This window comes from Penaeus vannamei, unplaced genomic scaffold, assembly GCF_042767895.1.
Source record: "Penaeus vannamei isolate JL-2024 unplaced genomic scaffold, ASM4276789v1 unanchor5342, whole genome shotgun sequence".
NCBI classification, from domain to species: Eukaryota; Metazoa; Arthropoda; class Malacostraca; order Decapoda; family Penaeidae; genus Penaeus; species Penaeus vannamei.
The window spans coordinates 52,804-69,211 of NW_027218320.1; the positions used below are offsets into that span (position 1 = coordinate 52,804).

The 16,408-nt window shown below is 32.3% G+C and overlaps 1 protein-coding gene across 1 annotated transcript; it reads right to left on the reverse strand.

The window, feature by feature from the left end:
• Positions 1-963: 963 nt before the first annotated feature.
• Positions 964-15,295, reverse strand: LOC138861422 (uncharacterized). The gene is made up of 6 exons (XM_070120477.1): positions 15,103-15,295; positions 14,734-14,958; positions 14,437-14,628; positions 13,355-13,480; positions 1,184-1,272; positions 964-987 (listed from the first exon to the last, which is right to left on the reverse strand). The coding sequence occupies exons 1-6, from the start codon at positions 15,293-15,295 to the stop codon at positions 964-966; spliced, it is 849 nt and encodes a 282-aa protein (XP_069976578.1).
• Between the last annotated feature and the right edge of the window lie 1,113 nt (positions 15,296-16,408).

Here is a 16,408-nt window from a genome sequence, read left to right on the forward strand (position 1 = left end):
GCGGGAACACAGGTATAGCAAAATGAATCTGTTCTTTTGATATCAGCTTAATATTCTCTGATTTATCTAGCCTTTTTACAGCCTTTCAAAGGTTGCATGATGTCAGAGCAACCAGCGATGTGCTGTCTAGGAGACCCGAGTCCGAGATAGATTTAGGCATCTAACCTTGGTCAGAACCAGAACTTTAGTGGTGGTAAGACTATGAATTATTCTGACTGGAGTTGAGTAAAAGCTCGATGATGGTATGATGTTTATTTTTGGGAGCAAATTGCACTCACTAGGGAGTTCCAGGCATTTTTCAGTCATGAAAAGTAGACAAAGGTGTGTGCATCACCAATTTATCACAGCGGCGGTGATGCACGAGAAATTAACACCAGATAAACTTACCACGATATAAAAAATGTCTTCCCTAAGTTGGCGTCCCAACTCCAGAAGTACTGTTACTAGGGGGTCAGCATAAAAACATCAAAGTCCCTAAATTACGTTAAATTGTTAACATCCAACCCAAATGGATGTTAACTGTAAACTAAAGCTAATACTGACGGATACCTAGTAAGAGTACTTGTGTAAACAGTGAACAAAAGAATTAAGCAATAAGTCAATAAGAAGGCTGAACTGGCAAAGTCAATGAAGGGACTAGTCACGAAGACTGCCTGAACACCCACAAGGTCAGACAGGAATCAGCCGAAACAACAAACGAAAATAACAAAAATCACGTATCATGTGATAAGGGCTCTTTATCAGGAGATACGGATCACCAAGGTCAGGCAGAAATCAACAGAAACATATATCAAACAAAATATATATATATATATATATAAAAATCCTGCTAACGATCTTTATCCCCGGAGGTACGGATCCTCAAGCAGGGACGAAAGGAAACATTAACATTAACTTTAAAAAAAATATATGTACAGGAGGTATGACCCCTCAAGTACGAACGAAATAAAACTAAGTAATAACTTAGTTGTAAAAAGGGAAATCACACTGGAGGTGTAATCACAGAGACTGCTTGATCACCCACGCGATCAAGTAGAAATCAACAAACACGCATTAAGCGAAACAAAACAAATCGACGATAAAGTACGTAAATGTACTTAAAAAGATCTTTATTCCAGGAGGTACGGATCCTCAGGCAGGAATGAAAAGAAACTAAGTGATAACTTAGTGTTGAATTTAATACACTGGAGGTACGGATCCTCAAGCAGTGCTCCTCTATATCACTTGGTCCTAATGCTCTCAAACACTTGGAAATACACATAAGAGTGTACCCTGCAGATAATAATGCAGCATGTCACGCTAAAGTCCAAAAGAGACCAGTCGTCTCCTACACACAACCAGCAACCACTTAGCTTTGAGGAGATACTCAGTAATCCTGGTAAATCCGTGCGCGAAGTATATCCAAGGGTAAATCCGAGCGAGAGCACAACACAGGTAAAATTGTAACCGCGAAGGACCAAAGTGCGGGACAGAGGTCAGGACCGAAGTTGTCTTCCTTCCCCTTACCACGAGTACATATACCCCGAAAGAAACCCCCAGGCCAAGCCCCAGGCATGGCGCGAAAGAAGAATATAGGCAAAAGAAGTGCCTGAAGACCAAGCCGATCGTTCGACAATCCAAACAACCAGACGAGAGAGGGAAGGGGAAAAACAAAAAAGAAGCAGGGTAACGACCGTCACCTCCTTCGGTGGTTATCGTAAGAATTTGGAGACGTCGGCAAGAGGAAAGAACATTAGAAAAAGATAAATACAGGAAAGAATACGGAGAAAATCCGTTAACAAACCGTTATAGTAAAAACTGTGCATATCGGCCATTACATATTTACACTGTTCAGGTTTAACAATAAATAGTTAGTTTGGCTTGGCGACTTCAACTGGAGATGATATCATCCTTCGAGTCGGGACGTACGCAGCCGTACACTACAATTATCATCATTATTATCATTACTGTCATCATTTTTATGATTATTATAATTATAGTCATTATCATCATGATTATCATTATTATTATCATCACTATTGCAGTTATAATAATTAATATGCTAATTATCATTGCTATTTTTATCATTATAACTATTTATATATTGATAATAGCAATAATGATGATCTTAGAAATAATAATGACAATAATAATAATTATAATGTCAATGATAATGATGTTATTATTTCTATTCCCATTATTAGTATGGAAATTATTGGAATAGAGTTAATTATTGCTATTATTGTAGTAATTATCAAGATTATCATTATAATTATGACTTTATCATTATCATTATTATTGTTATTATCATTGTCATTATCAACATAATTATCATCATTATTGTCAGTAATAAAGGAATATTCATGGAAATCATCATAATTACCCGAATTAATGTTGAAATCTTAATAAATACCATGAAAAAGCAAAAAGTTTTTTTTTCGACGTTTCCTTGTAATACGCTAGATTTTGCCTTTTTTCGACTTATGGGATTTTATTACTTCTGGCTTTTATTTCATTATAAATGGACTGAATGATAATTATTATCAGTATCATTATCATTACTGTCATTATTTTTATGATTATTATCATTATAGTCATTATCATCATGATTATCATTATCATTATCATCATTATTGCAGTTATAATAATTATCATGCTAATTATCATTGCTATATTTATCATTGTAACTAATTATATAATGTTAACAGCAATAATGATGATCTTAGAAATAATAATGACAATAATAATAATTATAATGACAATGATAATGATGTTATTATTATTTCTATTGCCATTAGTTGTAAGGAAATTATTGGAATAGAGTTAATTATTGCTATTAATACAGTATTTATCAAGATTATCATTATAAATATGACTATATCATTATTATTATTATTGTCATTATCATTGTCATTATCATCATAATTCTCATCATTATTGTCAATAATAAAGGAATCCTCATTCAAATCATCATAATTACCTGAATTAATGTTGAACATCTCATAATTACCATTAAAAAGCGAAAAGTTTTTTTTTTCGATGTTTCTGATACGCTAGATTTTGCCCCTTTTTCGACTTTTGGGATTTTATTACTTCTGGCCTTTATTTCATTATAAATGGACTGAATGGTAATTATAATCATCATTATTATCATTACTGTCATCATTTTTATGATTATTATCATTATAGTCATTATCATCATGATTATCATTATTATTATCATCATTAGTTATAATAATTATTATGCTAATTATTATTGTTATTTTTATCATTATAGCTATTTATATAATGATAATAGCAATAATGATGATCTTCGAAATAATAATGACAATAATAATAATTATAAAGACAATGATAATGATGTTATTGTTATTTCTATTGCCATTATTAGTATGGAAATTATTGGAATAGAGTTAATTATTGCTATTATTGCAGTAATTCTTAAGATTATCATTATAATTATGATTTATCATTATTATCATTATTATTGTCATTATCATCATAATTATCATGGAAATCATCCTAATTACCTAAATCCTAATAATTACCATTAAAAAGCGAAAAGGTTTTTTTTCGACATTTCTCTCAAAATAAGCTAGATTTTCCGTTTTTTTCGACTTCTGGGATTTTATTACTTCTGGCCTTTATTTCATTAGAAATGTACTGAATGATAATTATTATCATCATTATTATCATTACTGTCATCATTTTTATGATTATTATCATTATAGTCATTATCATCATGATTATCATTATGATTATCATCATTATTGCAGTTATAAGAATTATTATGCTAATTATTATTGCTATTTTTATCTTTATAACTATTTATTTAATGATAATAGAAATAATGATGATCTTGGAAATAATAATGACAATAATAATAATTATAATGACAATGATAATGATGTTATTATTATTTCTGTTGCCATTATTAGGATGGAAATTATTGGAATAGAGTTAATTATTGCTATTATTGCAGTAATTATCAAGATCGTCATTATAATTATGACTTTATCATTATCATTGTTTTTGTCATTATCATTGTCATCATCATCATAATTATCATCATTATTGTCAATGATAAAGGAATCATCAGGGAAATCATCATAATTACCTGAATTAATGTTAAAATCCTCATAATTACCATTAAAAAGTGAAAAGGATTTTTTCGACGTTTCTCTCGAAAATACGCTAGATTTTGCCGTTTTTTTCGACTTCTGGGATTTTATTACGTCTAGCCTTTATTTCATTATAAATGGACTGAATGACAATTGTTATTATCGTTATTATCATTACTGTCATCATTTTTATGATTATTATCATTATAGTCATTATCATCATGATTATCATTATTATTATTATTATTATTATTATTATTATTGCAGTTTTAATAATTATTATGCTAATTATTATTGCTATTTTTATCATTATAACTATTTATATAATAATAATAGCAATAATGATGATCTTAGAAATAATAATGACAATAATGATAATTATAATGACAATGATATTGTTGTTATTATTATTTTTATTGCCATTATTAGTATGGAAATTATTGGAATAGAGTTAATTATATCTATTATTGCAGTAATTATCAAGATTACCATTATAATTATGACTTTATCATTATTATCATTATTATTGTCATTATCATTGCCATTATCATAATTATCATCATTATTGTCAATAATAAAGGAATCATCAGGGAAATCATAATAATTACCTGATTTAATATTAAAATCCTCATAATTACCATTAAAAAGCGAAATCTTTTTTTTTTCGATGTTTCCCTCAAAAGATTTTGCCGCTTTTTCGACTTTTGCAATTTTATTACTTCTGGCCTTTATTTCATTATAAATGGACTGAATGATAATTATTATCATTATTATCATCATTACTGTCATCATTTTTATGGTTATTATCATCATTATCATCATGATTATCATTATTATCATCATTATTGCAGTTATAATATTTATTATTCTAACTATTATTGCTATTTCTATCATTATAACTATTTATATACTGATAATAGCAATAATGATGATCTTAGAAATAATAATGACAATAATAATAATCATAATGACAATAATAATGATGTTTTTATTTCTATTGACATTATTAGTATGTAAATGATTGGAATAGAGTTAAATATTGCAGTAATTATCAATATTATCATTTTGATTATTACTCTATCATTATTATCATTATTATTGTCATTATTATTATCATCATAATTTTCATCATTATTGTCAATAATAAAGGATTCACCAGGGAAATCATCATAATTACCTGAATTAATGTTAAAACCCTCATAATTACCATTAAAAAGCGAAAAGTTTTTTTCGACGTTTCTCTCAAAAGGCTGTAATACGCTGGATATTGCCGTTTTTTCGACTTTTCGGATTTTATTACTTCTGGCCTTTATTTCATTATAAATGGACTGAATGGTAATTATTATCATTATTATCATTTATGTCATACTTTTCATGATTATTATCATTATTGTCATTATCATCATGATTATCATTATTATCATCATTATTGCAGTTATAATAATTAATAATGCAAATTATTATTGCTATTTTTATCTAATATTATAACTATATATAATGATAATAGCAATAATGATGATCTTAGAAATAATAATAACAATAATAATAATTATTATGACAATTAAAATGATGTTATTATTGTTTCTATTGCCAATATTAATATGAAAATTATTGGAATAGAGTTAATTATTGCTATAATTGCAGTAATTATCAAGATTATCATTATAATTATGACTTTATCATTATTATCATTATTATTGTCATTATCAGTCATTATCATCATAATTATCATTATTGTCAATAATAAAGAAATCATCATGGAAATCATTATAATTACCTGAATTAATGTTAAAATCCTCATAATTACCATTAAAAAGCGAAAAGAGTTTTTTTCGACGTTTCTCTCAAGAGGCTAGATTGCCGTTTTTTCGACTTATGAGATTTTATTACTTCTGGCTTTTATTTCATTATAAATGGACTGAATGATAATCATTATCATCATTATTATCATTACTGTCATCATTTTTATGATTATTATAATTAAATTCATTATCATCATGATTATCATTATTATCATCATTATTGCAGTTATAATAATTATTATCCTAATTATTATTGTTATTTCTATCATTATAACTATTTATATAATGATAATAAAGGAAAAAGGCCAGAAGTAATAAAATCCCATTAGTCGAAAAAACGGCAAAATCTAGCGCATTACAGCCTTTTGAGAGAAAAAAACCCTTTTTGCGTTTAATGGTAATTATGAGGATTTTAACATTGATTCAGGTAATTATGAGGATTTTAACATTAATTCAGGTAATTATGATGATTTCCATGATGATTCCTTTATGACAATAATGATAATTATGATGATAATGACAATGGTAATGACAATAATAATGATAATATTGATAAAATCATAATTATAATGATAATCTTGATAATTACTGCAATAATAGCAATAATTAACTCTATTCCAATAATTTCCATACTAATAATGGCAATAGAAATAATAACATCATTATCATTGTCATTATAATTATTATTATTGTCATTATTATTTCTAAGATCATCATTATTGCTATTATCATTATATAAATAGTTATAATGATAAAAATAGCAATAATAATTAGCATAACAATTATTATAGCTGCAATAATGATGATAATAATAATGATAATCATGATGATAATTACTATAATGATAATAAACATAAAAATGATAATAGTAATGAAAATAATGATGATAATAATTATCATTCAGTCGATTTTAACATTAATTCAGGTAGTTATGATAATTCCTTTATTATTGACGATAATGATGATAATTATGATGATAATGACAAATAATGATAATAATGATAAAAACATAATCATAATGATAATCTTGATAATTACTGATATAATAGCAATAATTAACTCTATTCCAATAATTTCCATACTAATAATGGCAATAGAAATAATACCATTATCATTGTCATTATAATTATTATTATTGTCATTATTATTCTAAGATCATCATTATTTGTATTATCATTATATGAATAGTTATAATGATAAAAATAGCAATAATAATTAGCATAATAATTATTATAACTGCAATAATGATGATAATGATAATGATAATCATGATAATGATGACTATAATTATAATAATCCTAAAAATGATGACAGTAATGATAATAATGATGATAATAATTATCATTCAGTCCATTGATAATGAAATAAAGGCCAGAAGTAATAAAATCCGAAGAGTAAAAAAAAAAAAAAAAAAAACGGCAAAATCTAGTGTATTACAGCTTTTTCAGAGAAACGTCGAAAAAAAACTTTACGCTCTTTAATGGTAATTATGAGAATTTTAACATTAATTCAGGTAATTATGATGGTTCCTTTATTATTGACAATAATGATGATAATTATGAAGATAATGACAATGATAATGACAATAATAATGATAAAGTCATAATTATAATGATCTTGAGAATTACTGCAATAATAGCAATAATTAACTCTATTCCAATAATTTCCATACTAATAATGGCGATAGAAATAATAATAACATCATTATCATTGTCTTTATAATTATTATTATTGTCATTATTATTTCCAAGATCATCATTATTTCTATTATCATTATATAAATAGTTATAAAGATAAAAATAGCAATAACAATTAGCATAATAATTCTTATAACTGCAATATTGATGATAACAATAATGATAATCATGATTATAATGACTATAGTGATAATAATCATAAAAATGACAGTAATGATAATAATGATGATAATAGTTATCATTCAGTCCATTTATAATGAAATAAAGGCTAGAAGTAATAAAATCCCATTAGTCGAAAAAACGGCAAAATCTAGCGCATTACAGCCTTTTGAGAGAAAAAAAACCCTTTTTGCGTTTAATGGTAATTATGAGGATTTTAACATTGATTCAGGTAATTATGAGGATTTTAACATTAATTCAGGTAATTATGATGATTTCCATGATGATTCCTTTATGACAATAATGATAATTATGATGATAATGACAATGGTAATGACAATAATAATGATAAAATTGATAAAATCATAATTATAATGATAATCTTGATAATTACTGCAATAATAGCAATAATTAACTCTATTCCAATAATTTCCATACTAATAATGGCAATAGAAATAATAACATCATTATCATTGTCATTATAATTATTATTATTGTCATTATTATTTCTAAGATCATCATTATTGCTATTATCATTATATAAATAGTTATAATGATAAAAATAGCAATAATAATTAGCATAACAATTATTATAGCTGCAATAATGATGATAATAATAATGATAATCATGATGATAATTACTATAATGATAATAAACATAAAAATGATAATAGTAATGAAAATAATGATGATAATAATTATCATTCAGTCGATTTTAACATTAATTCAGGTAGTTATGATAATTCCTTTATTATTGACGATAATGATGATAATTATGATGATAATGACAAATAATGATAATAATGATAAAAACATAATCATAATGATAATCTTGATAATTACTGATATAATAGCAATAATTAACTCTATTCCAATAATTTCCATACTAATAATGGCAATAGAAATAATACCATTATCATTGTCATTATAATTATTATTATTGTCATTATTATTCTAAGATCATCATTATTTGTATTATCATTATATGAATAGTTATAATGATAAAAATAGCAATAATAATTAGCATAATAATTATTATAACTGCAATAATGATGATAATGATAATGATAATCATGATAATGATGACTATAATTATAATAATCCTAAAAATGATGACAGTAATGATAATAATGATGATAATAATTATCATTCAGTCCATTGATAATGAAATAAAGGCCAGAAGTAATAAAATCCGAAGAGTAAAAAAAAAAAAAAAAAAAACGGCAAAATCTAGTGTATTACAGCTTTTTCAGAGAAACGTCGAAAAAAAACTTTACGCTCTTTAATGGTAATTATGAGAATTTTAACATTAATTCAGGTAATTATGATGGTTCCTTTATTATTGACAATAATGATGATAATTATGAAGATAATGACAATGATAATGACAATAATAATGATAAAGTCATAATTATAATGATCTTGAGAATTACTGCAATAATAGCAATAATTAACTCTATTCCAATAATTTCCATACTAATAATGGCGATAGAAATAATAATAACATCATTATCATTGTCTTTATAATTATTATTATTGTCATTATTATTTCCAAGATCATCATTATTTCTATTATCATTATATAAATAGTTATAAAGATAAAAATAGCAATAACAATTAGCATAATAATTCTTATAACTGCAATATTGATGATAACAATAATGATAATCATGATTATAATGACTATAGTGATAATAATCATAAAAATGACAGTAATGATAATAATGATGATAATAGTTATCATTCAGTCCATTTATAATGAAATAAAGGCTAGAAGTAATAAAATCCCATTAGTCGAAAAAACGGCAAAATCTAGCGCATTACAGCCTTTTGAGAGAAAAAAAACCCTTTTTGCGTTTAATGGTAATTATGAGGATTTTAACATTGATTCAGGTAATTATGAGGATTTTAACATTAATTCAGGTAATTATGATGATTTCCATGATGATTCCTTTATGACAATAATGATAATTATGATGATAATGACAATGGTAATGACAATAATAATGATAAAATTGATAAAATCATAATTATAATGATAATCTTGATAATTACTGCAATAATAGCAATAATTAACTCTATTCCAATAATTTCCATACTAATAATGGCAATAGAAATAATAACATCATTATCATTGTCATTATAATTATTATTATTGTCATTATTATTTCTAAGATCATCATTATTGCTATTATCATTATATAAATAGTTATAATGATAAAAATAGCAATAATAATTAGCATAACAATTATTATAGCTGCAATAATGATGATAATAATAATGATAATCATGATGATAATTACTATAATGATAATAAACATAAAAATGATAATAGTAATGAAAATAATGATGATAATAATTATCATTCAGTCGATTTTAACATTAATTCAGGTAGTTATGATAATTCCTTTATTATTGACGATAATGATGATAATTATGATGATAATGACAAATAATGATAATAATGATAAAAACATAATCATAATGATAATCTTGATAATTACTGATATAATAGCAATAATTAACTCTATTCCAATAATTTCCATACTAATAATGGCAATAGAAATAATACCATTATCATTGTCATTATAATTATTATTATTGTCATTATTATTCTAAGATCATCATTATTTCTATTATCATTATATGAATAGTTATAATGATAAAAATAGCAATAATAATTAGCATAATAATTATTATAACTGCAATAATGATGATAATGATAATGATAATCATGATAATGATGACTATAATTATAATAATCCTAAAAATGATGACAGTAATGATAATAATGATGATAATAATTATCATTCAGTCCATTGATAATGAAATAAAGGCCAGAAGTAATAAAATCCGAAGAGTAAAAAAAAAAAAAAAAAAAAAAACGGCAAAATCTAGTGTATTACAGCTTTTTGAGAGAAACGTCGAAAAAAAAACTTTACGCTCTTTAATGGTAATTATGAGAATTTTAACATTAATTCAGGTAATTATGATGGTTCCTTTATTATTGACAATAATGATGATAATTATGAAGATAATGACAATGATAATGACAATAATAATGATAAAGTCATAATTATAATGATCTTGAGAATTACTGCAATAATAGCAATAATTAACTCTATTCCAATAATTTCCATACTAATAATGGCGATAGAAATAATAATAACATCATTATCATTGTCTTTATAATTATTATTATTGTCATTATTATTTCCAAGATCATCATTATTTCTATTATCATTATATAAATAGTTATAAAGATAAAAATAGCAATAACAATTAGCATAATAATTCTTATAACTGCAATATTGATGATAACAATAATGATAATCATGATTATAATGACTATAGTGATAATAATCATAAAAATGACAGTAATGATAATAATGATGATAATAGTTATCATTCAGTCCATTTATAATGAAATAAAGGCTAGAAGTAATAAAATCCCAGAAGTCGAAAAAACGGCAAAATCTAGTGTATTACATCCTGTTGAGAGAAAAGTCGACAAAAACCTTTTCTCTTTTTAATGGTAATTATGAGGATTTTAACATTAATTCGGGTAATTATGATGATTTTCATGATAACTCCTTTATTATTGACAATAATGATGATGATTATGATGATAATGACAATGATAATGACAATAATAATAATAATGATGATAAAGTCATAATTATAATGATAATCTTGATATTTACTGCAATAATAGCAATAACTAACTCTATTCCAATAATGTCCATACTAATAATGACAATAGAAATAATAATAACATCATTATCATTGTCATTATAATACACCAGCATCTCCACCACCAGCACCATTACCACCAGCACCATCAACACCACTTCCACCACCAGCACCACCTCCACCACCAGCACCATCATCAACACATCCACCATCAGCATCATTACCACCACTGCCACCACCAGTACTGTCACCACCACCTCCACCAGCAGCCCCATTACCACCACTGCCACCACCTCCACCACCAGGTCCATTACCTCCACTGCCACCACCAGCTCTATTGCCACCACCACCTCTACCGCCAGCGCCGCCACCACCACCACCACCCCCGCCTCCACCACCAACACCATCTCCAACAACCGCACCGCCACCAGCAGCACCATTACCAGCACCATCTCCACCACCACTTACACCACCAGCACCAGCACCATCACCACCATTGCCACCACCAGCACCATTACCACCAGCACCACCATCTCTACCAGCACCATCACCACCACCAGCACCACCATCACCGCCACCACGACCGGCACCACCACCACAACCACTTCCAACACCAGCACCACCTCCACCACCAGCACTATCATCAACACATCCACCATAAGCATCATTACCACCACTGCCACCACCAGTACCATCACCACCACCTCCACCATCAGCCCCATTACCACCACTACCACCAGCACCACCGCCACCACCACCAGGTCCATTACCACCTCTACCACCAGCACCGTCACCACCGCCTCCACCACCAGCACCATCACGAACACCTCCACCACCATCACCACCACCACCTATAACACCAGCACAACCACGACCACCTCCACCACACGCACCATTACCACCACTGCAACCACCATCACCACCACCAGCAGCATTACCACCATTGCCACCACCAGCACCATTACCACCAGCACCAGCACCACCTCCACCACCAGCACCATTACCATCATCACCAACACCAGCACCACCACCTCTACCAGCACCAGCACCACCATCACCGCCACCTCGACCTGCACCACCACCACAACCACTTCCACCACCAGCACCACCTCCACCACCAGCACCATCATCAACACATCCACCATCAGCATCATTACCACCACTGCCACCACCAGTACCATCACCTCCACCTCCACCACCAGCCCAATTACCACCACTTCCACCATCACCACCAGGTCCATTACCACCTCTACCACCAGCACCACCACCAGCATCATCACCACCACCTCCACCACCAGCACCACAGCCTCCACCACCAACACCATCACCACCACCTCCACCACACGCACCATCACACCACCACCGCCACCACCACCTACACCACAATCACTTCCACCACCAGCACCATCACCACAACCTCCACCACCATCACCATTACCACCACTGCCACCACCAGCACCATCACCACCAGCAGCACCATTACCACCACTGCCACCACCAGCACCATTACCACCACTGCCACCACCAGCACCATTACCACCATTGTCACCACCAGCACCATTACCACCACTGCCACCACCAGCACCATTACCACCACTGCCACCACCAGCACCATTACAACCACTGCCACCACCAGCACCATTACCACCACTGCCACCACCAGCACCATTACCACCACTGCCACAACCAGGACCATTACCACCACCGCCAATATCAGCACTATCACCACCACCTCCACCACGAGCACCATGACCACCACCGCCATCACCACCTGCACCACCACTTCCACAACCATCACCACCACCTCCACCATCACAACCACTTCCACCAGCACCAGCACCAGCACCACTACCTCCACTACCAGCACCATTACCACCAATGTCACCACCATCACCTCCACCACCAGCACCACTGCCACCACCAGCACCATTACCACCAATGCCACCACCAGCACCACCACCTCCACCACCAGCACAATTACCACCACTCCTACCACCAGCAGCACCAGCACCATTACCACCACCACCACCTTCACCACCAGCACCATTACCACCACTGCCACTACCACCAGCACCACCACCAGCATTATTACCACCATCATCACCAACACCCCCTCCATTAAAATCACCATCACCAACACCACCTCCACTAAAATCACCACTACCACCATCATCACCATTACATCAATCACCAGCACCAACACCACCACCACCATCATCACCACCGCCACCACCACCACCACCATTACAACCACTGCCACCACCATCACCACCACCTCCACCACCAGCACCACTACCACCACCGCCACCACCAACACCATTACCACCATCACCACCACTTCCACAACCAGCAACATCACCACCACCCGCACCGTCACCACCAGCACCCCCACCTCCACCATCACTACCACCCCCTCCACCATTAAAACACCTCCTCCACCAGCACTATCACCACCACCACCTTCACCACCAGCACCGGCATCTCCACCGCCAGCACCACCACCTCTACCATCACCACCACCTCCACCACCACCATCACCGCCAGCACCCCCACCTCCACCATCACTACCACTCCCTCCACCATTAAAACACCTCCACCACCAGCACTATCACCACCACCACCTTCACCACCAGCACCGGCATCTCCACCACCAGCACCACCACCTCTACCATCACCACCACCTCCACCACCACCATCACCGCCGTCACCACCTGCACCACCACCACAACCACTTCCACCACCACAACCACCTCCACCACCAGCACCACTACCTCCACCAACAGCACCATTTGCCACCACCAGCAACATTACCACCATTATCACCACCACCTCCACCACCAGCACAATTCCCACCACTGCCACCGCTAGCACCACCACCTCCACCTCCAGCACAATTACCACCACTGCCACCACAACCATCACCACCACCACCACCTCTACCACTACCACCACTACCCCCAACATCACCACCACCACCACCAGCACCGTCACCACCACCTCCACCACCAGCACTGTCACCACCACCTCCACCACCACCTTCATTACCAGCACTGGCATCTCCACCACCACAACCACCTCTATCATCCCCAGCACCATCACCACCATCTCCACCACCAGCAATATCACGACCACTAGCACCATCGCCACAACCACCTCCATCACCACCAGCACCACTACCTCCACCACCAGCACCATTACTAACACTGCCACCACCAGCATCATCACCACCACCTCCACCATCAGCACCATTAGCACCACTATCACCACCAGCAACATTATCACCTCTGCCACCACCAGCACCATTATCACCATCACCACTTCTACCATCAGCACCACCCCCAGCACTATCACCACCCTCACCACCACCTCCATCACCACCACTTGCACCACCATCACAACCACTTCCACTACCTCCACCACCAACACCATCACCTCCACTACCAGCCGCATTACCACCACTGCCACCACCACCTCCACCACCAGCACCATTGCCACCACTGCCACCACCTGCAGCATTACCACCACTGCCACCACCAGCACCACTACCACCACTGCCATCACCAGCACCCTTACCACCACCGCCACCACCACCTCTACCACCATCACCACCACCAGCACCGTCACCACCACCTCCACCACCAGCACTATTACCACCACCTTCACCACTAGCACCACCACCTCCACCAGCACCATCTCCACCACCACCGTCATCAAACACTTGCACCACCAACACCATCACCACCACCACCACCACTTCCACCACCACCACCACCACCTCCACCACCATCACAACCACTTCAATCACCATCACAACCACTTCAACCACCACCACCATCATCACCATGACCACCACTGCCATGACCAGCACCACCACCTCCACCACAACTACTTCCACCACCAGCACCAGCACGTTTCTCTCAAAAGGCTGTAATACGCTAGATTTTGCCGTTTTTTTTCCACTAATGGGATTTTATTACTTCTGGCCTTTATTTAATTATAAATGGACTGAATGATAATCATTATCATCATTATTATCATTATTGTCATAATTTTTATGATTATTATCATTATAGTCATTATCATCATGATTTACATTATTATTACCATCATTATTGCAGTTATAATAATTATTATGCTAATTATTATTGCTATTTTTATCATTATAACTATTTATATAATGATAATAGCAATAATGATCTTAGAAAAATAATGACAATAATAATAATTATAATGACAATGATAATGTTATTATTTCTATTGCCATTATTAGTATGGACATTATTGGAATAGAGTTAATTATTGCTATTATTGCAGTAATTCTCAAGATTATCATTATAATTATGACTATCATTATCATTATTATTGTCATTATCATTATCATTATCATCATAATTATCATTATTGTCAATAATAAAGGAATTATCATGGAAATCATCATAATTACCTGAATTAATATTAAAATCCTCATAATTACCATTAAAAAGCGAAAAGGTTTTTTTCGACGTTTCTCTCAGATGGCTGTAATACGCTAGATTTTGCCATTTTTCGACTTTTGGGATTTTATTACTTCTGGACTTTATTTCATTATAAAAGGACTGAATGATAATTATTATTATCATTATTATCATTACTGTCATCATTTTCATGATTATTATCATTATAGTCATTATCATCATGATTATCATTATTATCATCATTATTGCAGTTATAATAATTATTATACTAATTATTATTGCTATTTTTATCATTATAACTATTTATACAATGATAATAGAAATAATGATGATCTTAGAAATAATAATGACAATAATAATAATTATAATGACAATGATAATGATGTTATTATTATTTCTATTGCCATTATTAGTATGGAAATTATTGGAATAGAGTTAATTATTGCTATTATTCCAATAATTCTCAAGATTATCATTATAATTATGACTTTATCATTATTATC